Raw genomic sequence first — 21317 nt, 5'->3', positions numbered from 1 at the left:
TATAAAATCTAAATTACAACGTCTAATTGAGCTTATGAAATTATTCATGAAAAAATTATAGAATGTCTTATTTAGATAAGTTTATAAAACGACATAGATTATTATTAATATTAATGAAGTCATGAATTTTGTTTGTCTTTTTTAAAAAGGAAATTTCCTTGATTATTTGCTTTGCTTTGTTATTTGCACAAATAGTAGAGTAGTTATTATTGGAATCTTTCATGGTATACAAACTATAGTTCATCCTACTGTTGTTATTCAATACACCTAAACATGTTGGAAAATTCTTCCATTTCTTCACCGAAAAACGGAAATTTCTAATTCCTGAATGGAAATCGGCTTTCCACTTATTATCCTTCATTTCTCCAATTTTCCAAGACCTAATTGCTTCATTATAAAGTGATTTCACAGGGGGTAGTCCCCTCGGTGGGTGAAGTTTAACCGATTCCACGCCATCATAGTAAATTATCTACTTTACGAATAAAACAGTAAACAAAAAAGAGTAACGAAAACCTTGTTAGCATAATATTTTCCTGAGTAGCCATATTATCCTGTCTAACCACAATAGCATGTGGGTACACTTTTTATCTTAAAAAGAAAAGACCCGTGGGAATGATGGACAATCAATGGAGAAATGTTGAAAGGGGTAGCTGGCCATTATTGTATTGTAGATTCTGTCAGAGATAATTGACTTTCTAAGATGTAAGAAGTAGTTGATAGGATAATAACAATAATACCGAGGGTTATAATGTATTTTGAGGCTGTTTGAAGAGCATTATTTCGAGAGTAGGGAAAGCGGTTGGGGTTGTGTAAAGAGCCAATCCTGGCAAGGGTGTTATGTAAATGAAACTGCTTTTGTGTGGGATCGTTCTCTGGTAAATCACATTACACGGGAGGGGGGCGTGTTTTTGTCAACGGCGTCCATTTAACTACTACAATTCCCTCAACCTCTTTTCTCACGGTTTTATCTTCTTCTTTTTTTTTGTTCCAAATAAAATAATGCTGAACGGTTTACAGAAAATTGTTGAGAACCATCCTTTCGCTCTCTTCCCAAATTAAATTATCGAACTTTTTCATTCAATGTTATATCTAAAGGTACATATAATGTTACTATACCATACATAATATCCTAATAAACACATCAATATTTGACCAAGCACAAAAAATAAAAGAAGAAAGGTATTAAAAGCCATTTTATTCAATCACTAAAATTTATAATAAAAAAAAAGTGGATTATAAAACAGATATATAAACTGTGATAAATCATATAATCCAAGGAAGAAAGCGATCTGAGCACCTTTTCATTGTCTGTTACAAAATCGAATTTAATGTAAATGTAATTAAGAGATATACGCATATAATACATTTTTAAATCTCATGTACTGTTTTAAGGTAAAAAAATTAAAATATAATATTTTAGGAAGATAGTTCGTGTGGCGGTCAATAAAGGTATCAAAATAGTAAAAGAAGGGTATTTATTGATAACCAACGTTTTGCCCACTTTGCAGGGTTTCATCAGGGTGCAGTTGTCATACAGGGAGTTGAGTTGTCGTATCTTCCTCAATCAAACAGCCCTAATGAAACCCTGAAAAGTGGGGCGAAACGTTCATTAACAATAAATAGTTTTCTTTTACTATTTTTATACCTTTATTGACCGCCACACGGACTATCTTAGTACAGTCTACTTCATACGGTCAACTATCTTCTTCCCATAGAAATACGATAGTTCTTAATCCATATAAATATATGGAAGAAAAAATTTTCTTCTACGGCATTTCGGAAAAACTGTTTTCCCCTTCTCAGCTTCTATAATTTAATATTCTTTAAAAATAAGTATGATGTGAAAGTCAGATAGTGAAACCAATTATACATACATTATTATGTACATACCTAGGATGAACAGTCCTACCTAATTTGATAAAATATTTACTGATACGTTATCGACTGCTATTTGAGGGTCTTCTTGTATTATTATTGTATTGATAATTGTTGTATTAATAATATTAAAAATAACAATTATAGATTTTTTTTTCAATTAAAATAACTCATGGAGTGAGATTGAATGGAGAATTGCTGCTTGCAAACCTTCGATACTGGATTAGATTTTTAGGAAAATTTAATAATATATAATACTTTTATGGAAAAAGAAGTATCGAAGCTAACTAAAAAGTCTAAATCATGCATGTAAGAGATTAATTATGACTGACCATCAATTAAGATATTGATGAAGCCTATATTGAACATTTTATTTTCAAATTCTTTAACGCCTACAAATAACATTAATTACATGAAGAAAACAAATTCTATACAGTTTATTGAGAAATCTAATACAAAATACATAATCTAAAATAATTCTTTAATCCTTTTAAAGTCATGTTAAATAAGGGTGAGCTAACTAATTAAAACAGATAACGGAGTTTTTAACCAATACCTTTTCTGCTTATAGATGGAGATTTAACCGGTAGCCAAGAGGACCTATCCAGCAAAAGACGAAGATCCCGGACGAACTTCAATTCCTGGCAGCTAGAAGAACTAGAAAGAGCCTTCTTAGCTAGTCACTACCCCGACGTCTTCATGAGGGAGGCGCTAGCGCTGAGGCTCGACCTCAAGGAATCCAGGGTAGCGGTAAGTACTATAATACTACGCATTTAATTAACAAATACAGAATAATAAATAAATTGTTCTCAATAAAAGTTAAGTATAATAAAGGCTTAGCGAACCCGATGATTCGATGCCGATCCCACCAATCGTTGCCTACATCTCTCCTTTCAAACCCAAATTTACTAGGTCAATCTTAAAACGTAGACAGGAGGATTGCGTCAGCGTAATAACTATTAAATCCTCAGCTTAGAATAAAAATAATCAACCGAGAGGTAAAAATTCCAGCCTGTCATGGCCCTGAAGATGTTACACTTCAAAGAAATGACATCAGTCGAATTTAAACAAATACATGGCAGACAATATAGTATCTTTTCAAAAAATAATTTGAAGCTATCAAGGAAGTAGCTAAAACCTGAGTGTATAAGGTAGTAGAAAATGTAAATTTTTTCAATAATTATGTTGAATTTTCAAATTTAAACAATTTATTGGGATTATTCCCTCAATTTTGTCGTTTTACCAATTTTTGGAAAAACTGACGTCACAAAATAGTTTTTATGGCCAATTTTGTTTATGTTTTATCAACATTTTCGTAGTTTGAGTAGGTTCTCAAATTGTTCGACTTTTTTGTTTTTTTTGTCTATTTCTGGGAATGACACCTCCTACTTCTAGTTGCTGGTTAGGGAGTTACTTTTTATTTTTTATAAAAATTTTACATGCAAATATCTTGTACATGAAATATCTATTTAAAAACTTTGAAATTAATATCTCAAAAACGGTATAATGATGAGAAGCGGAGGTGTTGCGGTAGGGAACCAAAGGCTTGTTAATTGCCTAATAAGTAACTATTTGCAGTTAATTAATAAGAAAATGACCCGAGGCTCTTCTCTTTATTAAGCATAACGAGTTGTAATTAGAGTAATATTTAGTATAATAACAGATAGTTTGGAAATTAGCGGTAATGATTCTTGGTTAAGAATTATAGTAAGGTGTAGAATGGTTTCTAAAGTTCCGAGAGCAATTTAGCAAACAGGTCCATCGGATAAAGTGATTCACAAGATAATTACCATTGAGCGGGATATAATTTATGAGAAATTCTACAAGGGTAATGTTTCAGGTATTTCAAGTCCCATTAAAACGGTAAAAATATCTTTCCTTTCTTTCAATTGTTATTGACAGTTCCCAAATAGACAGTAATCCAAATAATTCTGACCCCATGTCCTATTCATCTATCTCAGCCAAATGACAGAAATAAATGTTTAAAATGTTTTGTTTTTTTTGGAAACAAATTGGTTATTGATATGTCATTAGTAATAACATAAAAATAAAATTGATTGGTCGAAAAATATCAGAGACATACGTCATCAACATGTTTTTACACAACCGAGAGGAGCAGAACTCAGTGTAGCTGTGCAAATTCTCGAGCCTGAGTTCGAATCCGATTGTGGTAGGCACTTCTTAATTCTGTCACTTTATTCGTGAGTCGACCTTATGAGTGCGGTAGCCTTCCAAGGGTACATCAAGATTCTTGAAAGTGGGTACATTTAATTGAGGAAAGGATCTGGCGGTTGAGCGTAATTTTGAACAAATCACTTCCTTGCACAACTGTTGGTCAAGAAACAGTTCTTTTTTTACAAGTTTTGAACCACTGACCCTTCATGGGTTGTAGTGGTACAATTTTTTTTGTGTGTGTACACACCAAAGATTAAATAAATAAATGGTCTATTTTGCCATAGTCGGAGTGTATAGAGCGTTGAACCAAATAATCCGACAATAGCTGTTTCACAGCGTCTGTACCTGAAATTAATTATCCATATGTATTTAACATATGTCAAAGTACAAATTGACCATCAAAGAATAGTCTATATGTAATCCGTCATTAATGGGAGCGTGGTATTAAATAATACACCTAATATATATGTGTGTATTAGATAATATATATTATATAATAATAGACAAGTGTATTAGATAATACACTGATAGTAAACTACAAACCTAAAATACCAAAAAATCAGAATTTCAGTGACATTTAGATTATTTCAATTCCATTCACATAAGTAAAAACGGTACGTATTTTTACTGAGCTGTACAAGGGGAAAATCAAGCTGAAAAATACTAATAGGTTATCTCCATATATTCATTATCTCATTTATTCTTAACTGTCTCTATGGTTGCTAAATGTAGTATTTTCTACAATGATTTAATTTTAGTAACGTTGCAATTATCATTTTAAAAACGTGGCATCATCCTTGGATTTAAATTTACAAACGAAATTTCTTTAAAAAACAAAATTTAGAACAAATATAAAAATAACAAACTGATGAAAAGTTTGATGATTAACGACAAGAAATAAGAATTATACCATGATGTATTAAAGGATATATTTATAATGGAAGTTTTAAAAATAGTTTGTTCTGATTGACATTAACGACAGATATCAATAAAAACTTAATCTAAAACAGCACATTTGTATGTAAATTTACATGCAGTATATCATAAAACTACATATAGAGATATGTAAATACGAAACCAACCTCAAAATACGTAGATTATAAACGTGGAATTTATTAAGGTAATTAACGAGTTTCATAAATAATAGACCTCTCATAGTGGAATTTAGAAAATGGGTTGTTATTCAGTAGTTAAGAGCCATACTTTACTACTGACGTGTCAATATGGCCACAAATAAACGTATAGTTAAGTTTTAATTCGATAATTACTTAATTCAATAGTTTCTGATTATATAAAACTTCGTAACGAGATATATTCGTTTTTATATGCATATGTATACTAGAATACTTCATGAAAAGAATGATGACTACTGAAAAGTGTTTAACTTTCAGTAGTAAAATACCGATACTTGGGTATGCTGGTGATTTGGCATTATTGGGTGAGATAGTATAGAACTAAATACAACCGCATTAATAAACTCCAGTAAGGAACTAGGACTTTAAATAAATACGGATAAAATAAAATTCATGAGTAGTAGTAGAAACGCGAGCAATTCCGGTGATATAGATATAGGAGGAAATACGTTTGAACAGGTAGACTGGTTTAAGTATTTAGGTTCAACGGTAACTAGAAAAAACTAAATTGATGAGGAAATAAAAGCTAGGTTGAAGGGAGGAAATGATTGTTATTTTTCAATTTCGAAATTGCTTACTAAGAGATAAACAGCGCCTTAAGGTTTTCGAAAATAAAGTTTTAAGTGACATTTTCGGACCGAAAAAGGATAATTTAGAAGGCTACATAACGCTGAATTAAGGGAACTGCACCCGGTAAATATACTTTATGTTATATCGTTCCGGTGTACAAGATGGCCGTGTAAGGTTGTGTAAGGGCTTAGTAACGAGCCAATCCCTAAAATGTTAATAAACACTGAACCGACGGGTAAACGTCCGAGGGATAGACCGAAACGAAAAGAAAAGAATAAAAACTAATTAAGAAAAATGGGGTTGGGGGAACCGCAACGGAAGGAAGGAAAAAGAAAACCAATGGGGGGAACCGCAACGAAACCTCCGGGTCCGTAGGCCTTTATCATTATTATTATATATATCCGTCGTCCATAAAATATCTCTTAATTAAGAAACGGTTGTCACGTTCATTCTCCTAACAAGGATATAGAGATTAATCAAAATGCAAATTAAAAAAATTAATAACCTAACCAAGTATTTAAGCCTAATCATTTGGAATCTAATAAAGTAATCAAAATTACTTTAAGAGCCCAAAGTTTGCCCAATATTTATTTAATTAGCAGAATATTTATTTCTGAGTATAGAGGCCTTAGGATTTACCGAATACAGAACACTTAAAATAGCGACAAGTGTATTATAATCATGATGTTAAACTATAATAATGGAATAGTCGAAAAAAATATAACAATTATCTATGTTTTGAACAAGTTATAAAATTTTATAACTTTATATTTATTATTATATTTTTTAACTTCATAGTTATAACATTTGATAAAGAACTCGAATATAACAATAAAAGAATAATAATTGAGGTTTCGTAAATAGGCAGACGCCTTGTCCTCTAAAATAGAAGATAAAAGTTAAATTATGTACTAAGAAATAAATATTATAAATGCAAACATTGAACCGACATCGACACCTCGAACCGAAATACTAAGCATAATCTAAAATAAAATTTAAATAATACAATCACTGTTCATAATAAATGATTATGTACGTAGTACAACGACTCATGGAAGAGACGGGCCTACCTAATCGATTGCCGCCATGATTGCAGCAGGCGCATGATGGTCACCCATCAGTTCCTCACACCTTAATTTTATTAAGATCTTCCTTATGAAATGGTTATTTTGGAAGATAGTCGTCACTGCGCAGTGGGTTTGCAAAGGCCTTTGTTTATATTGTGACAATTAGGATAGTGATAATGATCTTCAATCTAACCTGGTAATCCAATAAGGGGAGACATCTGCTAACATCAGCAACATTCTTCCTTGCGTTTTCAGCACCTTAAGAAGGAACAGGGGTCTTTTCTTTGTCAGTCTACACATTAGGGTAAGAATGGATCTACAATTGTCCATAAATCCACAAATGAAAATATTTCATTAAGCACACTTTTCTAACCACATTTTGTGAAAATACAACCAAGAAATGAAAAAAACACAACTCTTTTTTCCCCAAACCTCTTCGTAATTATTTTTCATAAGCACTCATTTACGTTGTATTAACGTTCAAAGTATATAGACTAATCACTACATTACATTAAATGTTTAAAAGAAATCATTAAAGATATTAAAATAAACCAAACGAAGGCTTCAACGTGTCATGTAGATAACAGGGTTACTAAGCCCGGACCTGAGGCAAAATAATACACCGGGCTCCCTCCCACTCAATGTTTAATAGATTTAATTTTTCATTATGTCATAAGAACTTACTACTATATGATAATAACACGAGTTTATTGTTTCAACTAAAATACAGCACAATTTTTATTTTACAAAATTATTTAGTTACTATGACACAATTTAATATAAAGTGTTCAGACTTCCTTAGAACGTTCTTTATAAGTGATAATACGTGTTTTCAAAAAGTTTATCATTCATCAGGTACTTGATATCATGCATTCTATTTTACACACATATCGGTCTCGCCAACAAATATGATCTCTCACCCATCGATGTAGTATTGTTTCATGATATAGACCTGAAATCTTTTTTTAGCATCTACGAGGCATCACTTCATAACCATCTATATGCTAAATTCATTAAATGAATAACAATGGATTGACAGAATCAACAAAGATGTTAAAGAGTGCATGCAGAAAACTGGAATGTATATTAGTAACCCAAGATGGGCGTAGAAACCAAAGGTCTGAGAGCCAGCAGGAAAAAAAAATTGAATAACAAAATTTTTTATTTATTATTTGATTTATAAAAATCTATTCTTCTCAGAAATGGAAACTTGCTAAATATCAGATAATAATTAAATACGAAACATTTTCGAAAATAAAAAGAATTCAATTAAAAATCTGCAATATATAAATGGAACAAGATCTAGAAACTAAATTAAAGGAAAGGTAAAAGTGAGCAAAGCAATTTATTTTAAATGACTCCTTTGACGACCAATATAGAGGAACTTGAAAGTAAGAACTGGAATTATTCTTTATGAATGTGATAAGTAACCGCTAACGTTTAGAGAGGTAAACATCTAAGCCTTTTGAAAACAGGAAATAGTCAGTAATATTTAAATAGACGAAATACGATTTACAAGAAGTATGGAAAGGTCTTAATAATGAATATAATAAAGAAAGAACGAGATGTTAATAAACAGGTTGGTGAAAATTTTTAGTAGCCAAATAAGAAATATTCCATATTTATTCCAGATTTATTTAGAAATAAAAGCTCAGTTAACTTAACGTAATAATTAACTCAAGATTAAAGACAAGTTAACTTCATTTAAAAACGTTTCAGAGCGGCAAAAGGACCCGTAGAAAGGTAAAGGGCCATGCTACAGCCCTATTACAAGGAGGGGTACCCTGTTGAAGGGGCGAGGGTGGAGTCTCGAGGGAACAAGCTCACTGTCCCAGCCCAATATGCTTAACCTCTGATCGGCCACACTCCCTTCGCCATCTGTCCCGAATAAGGCTCCAAACCAGGACTATCATTTGCATTTCTGGGTGTCTGGGGATATGTGCCATCCCTTAGGGCTAAGAAATCATGGACATTGACTATCAAAACTTCACTGAAAATCAATAATGCCAGCAAGTCAGTCAAGTTGATTAAAATAACATTATTAATTATCTATTAGGTACCTAATATTTTAATAATTTGCAATATTATTCTCAGTGACTTAGGGTAAGACTGGGATAGACGAACCAGTCAGGGTTCTATATCCTAACTAAAACATGACTTATGGATCTCAAAACGTGAAACAAATTCTTATAATAATTTTCATTTTTCTGCATTATCTAGGTACATTATAGGGAATATTAGGACCAATTGTTATAGTGATTAAAATATGGCATAAAATAAAGTTATATTAAAGTAAAAAATCAAATAAAAATCAATCTTTACAAAAAAAAAAAAATTAAAAGAACCTTTAAGAAATTTTGTAAAGACGGATCTTGTTTCAGTGAGTGGGATAATGATATAATAATGAAAAATATAACAACACGAGGAAGAACAAAGACTGAGAGGAATGTGTATCTGATTCAAGGTGTAGCCAATATGATAATAAATTTAGCTATCGTCGCAAAAAAAGTGTCTGAAAGATATCAGAGATCAGAGATTAAAGAAATATTAGGTGAACCTCATTTTAAATTCCAGGGTTACCATTCGGTATTGATATGTCATGTTTAAATGATATCCTACTTCCTTACTATAATTTATCAAATCATTAAATAAATTTATATAAATATATCAACTTTGGAATGGCAAAGCTATGAGCTCAAATATGATATAGACGGAAATTATTTTCAGAACCAGATCCACCAATCCCGTATTGAGCCCAATTTAAATAAAATATAATAAACTAAGTCTATTATAATTTCTAGTATTAGTAAAAACTGTAAAGATTTCAATTAGTTCTCTCTAACCTATGCATGTTATTTTTCAATTTCGAAACTGCTCGCTCCTTCTGTCCAAAAACTTAAAAATTTGAATTAACAAAACTATTATCCTTCCCACTGTTATTTATGGATGCAAGACGTGGCCTCTTACACTAAGGGATGAACAGTGCCTTAAGGTGTTCGAAAATAAAATATTTGGACTGAAATAGGGTGAATTAATGGAAGAATTTAGAAGGCTATACAACACTGAATTACACCAGGTAAATATAGTTGAAGTTATACCATTGCGGCGTATAAGATGGGCATGTCATTACATTACAACTAGTTTACAACTTGTAGGGCTTAGTAACGAGTGAATCCCTAAAATGTTAATAAACACTGAACCAACGGGTAAAGGTTCGAGGGGTGGACCGAAACATCGCAAAGGATTGCGTTAAACTGATTTGGTAGAATTGGGTTTGGAGCGGCATCACTGGAAAGATGTATGTAGAGAGCGACTGGTGGTATCGGTATCGAACCTTCAGGTTCGTTAGGTCTTTATTATTATTATTATTATTATAAGTATTTATGATAGAAAAAGACTTACAACACGATATCCTTATTTCGATGAAACATACATTGAATTTATGGCAGTTAAATGAGAACAAGGCCTTACACAAGAGAAATACTCAACGATTTTATCATAATCTATTAAGTTAGCCCGGGTCATTGTGGGTATTATCCTAGAAGATCAGAGCGCCCATAAGGAAACAAAGAAGTAAGGAACCTGGAAGGTTATTGCTCGGCCTCGGACTTGAACCTGAAGAGTGTGACCGCCTTTTGTCCATTGTCTTAGTAGAAAAGATAATAATTAATTATTTCACTTATCGCGATCTCGGAGATAAACTATCAATGGAGATCTTATTAAGACTTTTCTCTCGCTCTTTATCTGAGCACACTCCAGCCTCTTTACCTTGTTAGCACCTCATTAATTTCTCTTGTTTCAACAATCAGTCCCTTCATGGATTGATTGATACTTAACGACCGTTCAATGATATCATTATCCGCAGGAGACCCTTACGTTAAAGAATTACAAATTCGATGTTATAACTAAAATTTGATGGCTACATTTAGCAACCGTTAGCTATTGATAACGATTAAATATTTTATTTATCTAATGATTAAGTAAATCCTTAAACGAATTAGTGTAATCACCCGATACTTAATTTATGCTGGATCCTTCCAAAACTGTATATGGTAATATTGGAAAATCCGATTAAATTTATTTATTATTATTGTATATTAATTCATCGAACGAATACTATGGAAAGCATCCTGGTTACCATAGGATGTACTGATTTATCTGTATTCAGTAATGGAACAGATCTGCCGCGCAAACCGCAAAAAAAGGACAAGCAGTTTTGTATTTTTTTAAGGATTACGTTTTTTATAAAATAGAAACCAATAGAAAACTATTCAAGTCAGGTAATTCTAAATTTCAGAATAATAAGCTGAACAAATTTTATTTTTAAAACAAGTACAATCTTTCTTTGTTAAAATCAAGTTCATAAGGGTTTTCAATTCATAATTTTCAATAAAAAAAAACCTTAACATCATTTATCCTCTTGAAATCCCTCTTCAAATGATTTCAACAAATACAAATTAAACTTGTTTTGAAAGAACATTTTGAATGGGTTATTATGCTGCAATTTAGGATTACCTGTCTTAAATAGTTTTCTAGCTATGGCTTCCAAATCATCAAAAAACTTTCTTAAAAACCTAAAACTTGAATTTCGAGCTTTTCTCTTTGGAATTTGCCAGGCAACTACCTCATTGGAACCAAAAGTCCCTTCTATGTTGTAGTTGAATACCTTCAACTGAATCGTAGTTATCATTATTAAGAAATTATAGACATTGATATAGAATTGAGCCAAACTGTTAAGAAATGAAATATTAAAATATTGCCTATTATCCCCAACCACACATTAACCTGTAACTTATGCTGAAAATGATGCTCACGAATTGAATTATTTTCGTGCAACCTGTGATGATTATTTTCCGACAGAAGACACTTGTGAAGGCAGCTTCGTATGTCTAGAAAAATTGTGGATTATGATGACTTGATTTAAATACCAACCTGAAAAAATTCTTCCCTGAGAACCTTGCAGTGCTAAATTTTGTATTCGTTGATAATGATACGTGAAGTACTCGTTACATCTGCTATGAGAGTACACTGTAAAATATTTAATTCTGCTGTAACCCTCCGTACTCTCCCAGGCGGACTATTATTAAAATATTGTAATATGAACTTCTATTTTCTTCATATCGCAAACGGGCAAAAGTACCTGTCAATCAGTATCTGGAACTATGCCAAATATACCAGTTTCACTAAACTAAAACGTGGCCCTAAGCGTGGAGTTGTTTGGTTATATTAATTCGGAAATCGCAGGGAATATTCACGACGTGCAGCATTAGCATAAGCACAGCAAAAGGCGTACGCAGTCACCATATCAACACTATTTTATTCACTATTTGTATAAATGTCAGGTATAAAGATGAGTACTTTTAGGAAGCGTAAAAAAAAAAAAATTATAAATGTTACAGAGGGTTCCCAGTCCTCATTCCAAACGTTCCAGATGTATTAATCCTTACAATGTCAATATTTTATGAACATGTAGAGAAACAAGCTCAAGTCAGTATTCTATCTTCTCTATATAATATTTCCTAAACAAAGTTTTAATAAACATACCTTCTTAAGAATTTGAGGTCCTTAATTCATGTTTTCAGTAAGGACTCTTAACCCTGGAACTTAATAATATCCTGAATACCGGGATTCCTCCACCACCTGATCGAAATAAGGCAGAATATAGTTGTCCGTGAAAGAACAGACGACTCATAATTCGACTCCTATGTGCTAAACGTTTTTCTGAATGACTGAATTAAGTGTATTGTCGCTCTAACTTTTTCCTATAGTGAGTACAGTTTCTTAAAACATTATCTCTGCGCTTTATTTATGGTATTCTAAATTCCCTGCAATTTTCTAGATCGCGTAATGTTTATGGTTATTTCTCCGTTGCTAGCAGCATGAAATAAAGCCAAAAGCCTTTTCCAATAAACAGCTAATCTAAAGCAAAAGGAATTTTTCAAAACGGAGTGGTATTCCCTAAGATTAGCGCTTTTAAATAAGCAAACACTTCAGCTTTATATATAAGTAGGCATAAATACATTCAGAAGTATTGCTCTTGAATAATATACACAGAGATTAGTTGTCTATAATCCTAATAATTTGTCCATTTTCGTCCTTAAACTACCGAAGGATCAGATTTCCCATTCAATGGAGGATATTCCGAATCTGGTTTCAATCTATGGCTTAAAAAGCAATAATTAAATGTATTGTCTTAATCGGCCACAGGAATATAGTAGTCCAAAACCTAGCCGACCGAGAGTAACTTGGGAATGTCAGTTACATTTTCATTTCCATTCATTTATATTAATACCAATCAGAAATAGATAAAATCATAAGCTAAGTACTGCAAATCCAATCCATGTAATTATTAAAAGTAATATATATATGTATGTTATTGTGGGAGTGGGTAGCTCATTGGTAAGGCACTACTAAACCCAAGGTCCCAGGTACGAATCCGGCTGTAGCAGATAATTATTATCTGTTACCTGTAGCCGTTGAGTCAGGCTTATAGGTTTAGGAGGCCTCGGGGGTCCACCCATTCTCATAAAGTGAGTACCCTTAATTGGGTACAAATATGGCGGTCGAGTGTGATTCTGGCCAAATCACCTTGCACAACCGTTGGCCTGGTAACAGTACTCCCTTACAAGGTACTGCACCCTTGACCCTTCATGTATTGTAGTGGTACAGATTTAATTTTTTTTAAAAGTATGTTAGTAATATATTAAACATTTTCTTAAAGATGTTAATATTTGACTGTCGGTATATTCATGAAATAATGAAAAATCATCAAACCAAATGGAGCACAGCGTTGCATGATGTCTTCATGGCGATTAAATAACTAGCTGACTAAACTCAGGTATCCACGAACTAAGTAAATTATCAAAGCAGTCTCAGTTTTATTTGAGGACGGAGTCTATTGTTCTTGCATTATTACCGAAGATACAAAATAATAACTCTAAAATCATTAGAAGCAACTCCGTTGAAACAGCTAACTCATAAATTAAATGTCATCAGATTGCGTGTAGTCTGTTATATTCTATTATTGAAGATGATATTGAATCGTTTAGGAGTTTTCTATTTAGTTTTCAAGTCAGAGAATAAAACATGTTTTCATTATTTAAAAATGTAACAAATCACTTTTTAACATACAAAATATTGTAACTAGTTCAATCAGTAGTAAATATATGATTAAAAGTGATTTGATGTTATTAGGTGATTGGGAAAACAACTTATTTAACGTTCTAAATTTTCCCTTGGCAGCACAATAAACTATAATAGATCGAAAGTAGTACACTCATTATATTCATTAATTACTTTATTGTAATCAGTTTTGATACGTATGATACAAAGAATATTAATTATATTATTTGTGATGGGATTTTTGAAAATTTAGTGATTGTAATGTCCTTATATAAATTGAAATCCGTGTGCTTTGCCATTGCATATATATCTGTTTCATCCGAAACCGGTCAAAAACAAATTCCTATCAACACGCAAAATGGTCAATAAGAGGTAGTCATGTAAGTATACCATACTTACCATAACACAGGTGAATAGATAATTCTAAAAATAAAATAAAATTTTCTACTAAATAAACAAAACATCAAATGAAAGCCATAATTAAAAATAAATACATAAAACAAAAATAAAGTATTGTAGTTGAGATAGGCACTCCACCTGCCTTAAAATAAAAAAAAAATTAGAGATCTTGTTTTAAGTTTTTCAATTACTATATTAGTATTTATCGATTTTCAATAACCAAATACCTAAATATATTGTTTAAGTGGATTTATTTCTAAATAGAATTATTTATTACAATACAATTACAATATGACCAGTAATACAGAAGACTGTATTTACTTATACAGTTTCTACATATACAAAAGAAGATACAACACTTCATCTGGTGGAAAAACCTTTCTGTTAGGATTAGATATTAAAATTTTGAAGTTTAGGTCTTTCTAGTCCCGCCATATTTCTTTAAACTTCCTCCAACACAACTTTGTCGGCTGAAGTTAATTACTAATCTAAAGCTGAACGTAATGTAAACAAACCCTTAACTGATGCGCTATTTCTGATGAAGAAGAAAATTTCATTAAATCCAAGTTGCATTTTAGAGTGATCTTTTCCATTGATGTGTAATGGGAATAACGGCTTTCTTTGAATTATTATGGAGTCCATATAATGCAAGAATGAACTTTTTCCCTCTTTCTAATAATTTTTCAGGGGACAATAATGTGGTTTAGAAATGTCTTATTGTGGCTTCTGGGGGACACTTGTCAAAAATAACGCTAGATTTGTTTTCATATCTTGGTAAAAAAAAAAGTAATTATTTTCTATGCTTTATTTGTACTTTTGGAAGAATAAATTCTGCATCGATAGACACATCTACATCGTCTTATTACATTTTTTTATTATCTGCAATGCCATGCGATTTTTTCATATTTAAGGTGGTGGTTTCGCACACGCTCTGACTGTGAGTTCACTGCAGCTCTATTTGTTTCATTTCACATAAAAGAAGAAAAAATCACACAATTTTGAAGTTTAAAATGCCTTCTACAGGTTTTGTTAGTTTTTTTTTTTATTTTAACGATTTAAAACAACGAAAATAAAATTATCTTCTTTAAATAAACGAAGCAATGTTAATAAGTTTGTGTTTTTATAGAACCTTAAGTACAAATCTAATTTTAAATGCATCTTATAGAAAACTTTATTATAAACAATAAAAAAAAAAAGTTTCCTCCTCTTAGGACCACTATTTGTGGACTTATGAGTGATATAGTGAAGTCTTGTGTTTTTGAACTTTTGAGAGGTGGTTAGAAGAAGCTTGTAAATGGGCACTTCTGGAAAATGCATGTCCGATTAGTATCTATCATTTGTGTAAATTCATCCTTCTGATTTATTGCGACATAAAACGTCTACTAATAAGAAATATTGGATTTCATTCATTCTATATCCTTCTAATAGTTTTGTTATGATCTCGGCATGCCTTGCAAGTTGAATCATGCCTAATCTAGTCTAATGTATAAAATCAGATCATTTCTCAAAACAATACTATATGCATTAATAAATTTAAAAAATAAGAGTCGGATAGAATACAAATGTGATTATAAATATTTTGTTAATTATTATACTCTAAAATACTATTCGCAAATTTCAATATTTAATTATATTTTACCATCACGTGTTGCACAGAGGTTTGAAACCTATATATTTTAGTTCCTAGTGAATAATTATCAAAACATTTGAATTAACAGTAACATTTTTGTTGCATTAAATAATGGCTATAAATAAACCCGATTATTAACGAGATATCAAGTCATGAAAGAATGTAATTTAATATTCAATTTAATTTGGCGAAAAATAGTTTCTACGGAAACAAGACAGATTCCCAAGAGTTGCACTAAGTAGGGCTGAACGTGAAAGGTGCCGGTAAAAGAGAGGGGGAGGAAGTGTAATGTGTTTCTGATTGGTTTCCTGGCATGGTTGCCATAGATACACCGACCACGCCTCCTCGTGTTGCTCTCGTTTCAGAGCAACACCTTGGGGCACAATGAGCGTGTTTTTTGTTGGTTTCCGTTCAACACTTTCTCGCAGCGGCCAGCTGTTATGTCCGCCTCACCTCCGGGAGTAGACAATTCCTGTCTTCAGCTCGTGAGGAGATTCGACACAGCCATTGAACCCACTTAGGCTGGAGACCGCTTTCCAATTTAACGGGTCTTATTCAAAATATGGTACATATTTGAAACAAATGTGTACCTGTATTTATATTTTTATTTGAAGTGTATATAAGCTGTTAAGTTTTTTTTATATTCATTTCTAACAACACTTTAGGTTGGATCAAAATAAAAACACGGACAGTTGGCGAGAAAGAAAGATTATTATCCATGATGTTTTAAAAAAATATTTGTTGATTTTTTAATTATTACTTATAGAAAACTAAGTAAGGAAATATGAAGGGTCCACTATAATTCTAGACCACTTAAAGACGTATATCAAAAACCATTTAAAATTAATCAAATTTCAAAGACAATTTATACTAAAAAAAATGAAGAGAATAATGCGACACAAATAGTTAAACACTGATAGTTCAGCTGGGGCTGATTCATTACTCCAGTAATGGTAATAATTTAATTATTTTCTTTATGAAGGTTAGTCCTATTATCCAGAGATGGGCATAAATTAGCTATAGTTGAAACTAATAACTAAAAATAATTAGCTAAAAAAATTACCATAGATACTACCCATAATAGTGAATGATTCATTGCTAAATAAAAATTGTATCCATGGCAATTTTAACTATTAGTTTCATAGTTGTCCAACTCTACTGCTATCCCAATGTTTTTTCTACAGTTTCTGTTAGAGCAGGTCATCCTAGTTGTAGAATTGTGATGAAAGAACACCAATGTAAAACAAAGGAAAAGTCTGTTTTTTTTTAAATTTTTTCATCTTTGGTTTTTTGGTGGTTGAAATTGAATTTCTAGGACAGGGAAAACTTAACAAACCATATTTTAATATCACTGATTAGGCAATAAACGGTTTCCTTCATTCCAGCTAAGCTTTATTATTAGAAAGCCAACTTAATATTTCTGACATCGGATTAGGTACCGTTCTTCCACTTTCTAATTTATTTCGCAAAGAAAAAAAAAATCGTAGATTTTTGGAATCTTTAGTAGAGAATACATTAATATCTGAAATATAATTCTTTTTTCACTGTATGGTACTCAATGACTTTTTGGAAAGTTGAAATGACAGAATTAAATAACTCTCATATACGCCATGAAATAACTAGTAAAATTTCTCTTGAAAGTAAGATCTATGTTTAATAATTTCGGGGTATTATTCTATTCAAAAATTTTTTATGTATAAAATGCAATGATTCGACAATAAAGTTCTGATATTGTCAAAATCCAATTAAGTATCCGTCTTTAGTCTTGTGGGGGTCCCGGGAACTTGGAAAATGGAAACTCTTTATATTTGTTTCTAATGAATAACTGTGGGTTATTAACAGAATTAAAAACATACTAGTTTAAAATATTATTTCTTAGAAAAGTTACTAAATTTAAAAGAAAAATCAAACATTACTAGAGATATGTTTCTTGAGTTTTATTAGTAAAATTATATTTTACTTTTTTCTAAATCTATTTTTTTAAGTACGTCAATTTCTATCGTTTTTAGTGATACAATTCTCTGCTCATATTTTATTAGTTTTAATTTATCCATCTCAGCTTTAGGGGGCCTAATGGAATAAGCACGGACCCGAAGTGTAAAAAAGATAGCAGAAACCTGGGCTATTATAACGCATTTCGCAATATTAATTAAATTCACAATAAATGTTTTGTTTTTTTCTAAAAATAACAAAACGCGTTATGATTTGATGCTTTCTATAAAGCCTACAATTGATAATTTTCTTTCCGACTCGATTATGTAAAAATTTCATATACGAAAGATGGTTAAAGTTTTAATTTAAAACCCTTTGGTTTACACTAGATTAAAAATGAGATTTAATCAGATTAATGCCTGAGGAAAATCATAAAAGAAAATTTATAATTTTAGTGTAATGTATTCATTTCGAAACTTAAATAGTGTATATAATTATTTTTATTAACTAACGGAAAGTTGCCAAAGTAATTTTATGGCAAATTGTAATCTCACAAGGTTCTCGTTATGATTTAAATGATAAAATTTTAAACAAGAATTTCAGGTTCAAAAATTTATTTTATAATATACAGGAAAAAATAGGATAATGAATTAACCAACATATTTAGTTATTAAATCGTAATTGCAACTGCTTAGGGTATTAGGATATCATAAATTTTGAAAACTGAGATCATAGTACAGTTCATATTTTGCAAAAATGTGCTATTGAGTACGTGTTTAAATATTCATCTCACATTCTTAACTGATTCTCTTTGTGCGTAATAAGAAAAACTTATTGTTCATGGAACTTAAAATAAAAATTATACTAAATTTTATATTATATGATAGGTAATTTATTTTATTCATCAGCAATGAGTTAGTAAAAGATATATTTTTATGTACATATTTATAACATATACGCAATAAAATAAAACCCCATTAATTAAGAAATAAATCTACAAAAATTTATTTAAAATAGAATAGAATATAAATTGCAGATTATCAAATTTATGTATGCAAATATAATTAAAAACAATACTCAGGGCATACCTATTTAACCTCATGACAGTATTTAACAAACAGTAATTAAAAATATCAACTTTTATTTTAAAAATAAATCGGTACCGAAAACATATATTTTTTAGGAATTAAAGCTACATATTTAAACCGTTATTAACATTGTTAATTTATCAAATTAACAAGGATGTTAATTTGATAAATTAACAAGGATGTTAATTTGATAAATTAAAAGGCATAGATTATTGGATCTTGGACTAATAAACTACCAGTCAAAGTTTCTCCAATTCAGATATCTCCACAGGACCTACAAAATTATATTAATACTAGAGACAAGACACCTTGGGTACTTTAAAAGCCAAAAATGGACTAACCAAATTTCGTAAAGAGTATGTATCTCATAAAGAGTTTAAGAGATATAGATATAGATACCTATTGCAGAACAAGGAAAGTAGCATTAGAATGGCTGTGGGAGACTCCATCTGTGTATGTCTGATAAGCAATGACATAAAGTTACATTTATGTGAAAAATCTCTACATGTATTCGGATAGTCTGTTCATGGCTGGTAAAGTCTGATCTTTGGTCTTCATTTGTATGACTTTGAGCTCAGATAATTTGGACAGTTTCAACAACTTATTGGGAACTAGGAAGGGATGTCAAAATCTTAAGTCTCCTAAACATTTTGACTCTATTTCCCATCTGACATGAGGTCTGAAGAGTAATTTACCCCTCAAACAGCGACCTCTGTAAACAAAGTTTATAAGCAATTTCTAGTATAAATTCTATGCATAATGTTTTAACTCAATATTCAGTTTGACTACAATAAAAAATCTCGAAACCTTTCGGGTTTTAAAATTATTGTGAGGGATAACTCTTCCCATATTCTCCTGTAACTGTCTCTACTGATGATGTCTACATACGAGAAAAGTTGCTTGAGCACAATTTCCGTCCATTTTTAAAAGTTTTTAACTCATTAACTACTATAATGCTATTCTGTATTTAAAATCTGGATAGACTGATTTCACTGACATGTATTACTAATAGTAATGTAAATATTAATATTATCTATACCTATATAAATTTGTTTATAAATAATTCTTAATGTTACTAGGTTTGGTTTCAAAACCGACGAGCCAAGTGGAGGAAAAAGGAACATACTAAGAAAGGACCAGGGCGGCCGGCGCATAATGCTCATCCTGTGACCTGCTCTGGCGAACCGATTCCCGAAGAAGAACTCCGACGTAAAGAGAGAGAACGTCGACAGAAAAAACTCCTCAAGTCTCTGGAGAGGCAGCAGAGGAAACTGGCCGCCAAGGGAGTAACCGTCGACCTGGAGACCCTCCGTAGGGAGTGGGAGGCCCAACACCCTCAAGCTGGTGAGTTGTCTCAATCTCTCCTAAATAAACATTTAAAAATATTATTCTGTTGTAAGTTTATTGAATTAAATGTGATTTTTTTTTTGTTGGCAGGTAAGAGCAACGCAGACATCGGTATCCAGGACAGCTCCTCGTGCTGCAGCGTTGCATCGAGCGGAGCTACGCGAGACGTTGAGATCGACGTAGTCGGGGATGGTAGCCCCCCAGCCACCTCGCTTGACCTCAGCAGGCGACCGAACCCCTTCAGCATCGAGTCCCTCCTCTCGCGGGCGGGTCCATAGGGGTCGGGGTCGGGTCATCTCTTAGGGCGATCCTTCATCTACTTCACATCTTCCTATTCGCAGTAGTGGCCCTTCTTCAGTGTCAAAGACTCTTGCATACTACAGAGTATGCCTGCACAATGAGTGAAATTATGAACACTGTAACGTAGAAGTAGTGGTCACATGGTTTAAAAAAAAACGTGCGTTGACTTCTTATGCTGGACGATTCTTTCCGAGAGTAGAGTGCCAGTGGGTTGACTCCAAGTCAAAAAACATTCATGTTAATTTCTTACACACATACTGGCAAACTAAAGTTAGTATCCTGAATTGGCCTAAACACATTCTTTATTTTATGCAACCAGTTCCTTCCTATCCAGAGGTTTTTGAGTAATAAGAATGTCACATATCCGTCCCTCAGCCCACCGAGTCAGACTTGTGGTAGTGAAACACACTGTACAAATCTACCGTCACTACATATCAGTGTGGAAAGGACTACACTTATCAGTATGTATTGTTACGTCTTAGTGAAAAAAAGACGCTTGTACATTGAAATTGTTATTGTTATCGAGTAGTTTTAGGATTGAAATTTTTGTGATTTTAATTGTAAATTAGTCCCCCTCCCCTTGTATGTAATGACATATTTTATTTTTTGTTTGATTTTAGAGTTTTATCTTTGAAGCTTAACTATCATTAGTAACTATAAATATATGAATCTCTATATA

General features: G+C 31.8%; 1 protein-coding gene across 1 annotated transcript in view; it reads left to right on the top strand.

Moving 5' to 3' along the window:
- The window catches only part of LOC106686997 (homeobox protein unc-4), a 137885-nt gene extending 116574 nt beyond the window's left edge, over positions 1-21311 (top strand). Inside the window, exons 2-4 of the mRNA XM_024362030.2 lie at positions 2447-2625; positions 20071-20335; positions 20429-21311. Coding sequence (XP_024217798.2) covers positions 2447-2625; positions 20071-20335; positions 20429-20616 — 632 coding nt within the window. The 3' untranslated portion in view covers positions 20617-21311. The remainder of the gene's footprint in view (positions 1-2446; positions 2626-20070; positions 20336-20428) is intronic.
- Positions 21312-21317: the final 6 nt, after the last annotated feature.

The sequence above is a fragment of the Halyomorpha halys genome, unplaced genomic scaffold (assembly GCF_000696795.3).
Source record: "Halyomorpha halys isolate HHAL.00 unplaced genomic scaffold, Hhal_1.1 Scaffold37.1, whole genome shotgun sequence".
Classification (NCBI taxonomy): domain Eukaryota; kingdom Metazoa; phylum Arthropoda; class Insecta; order Hemiptera; family Pentatomidae; genus Halyomorpha; species Halyomorpha halys.
This window is presented reverse-complemented; position numbering and strand designations above follow the sequence as displayed.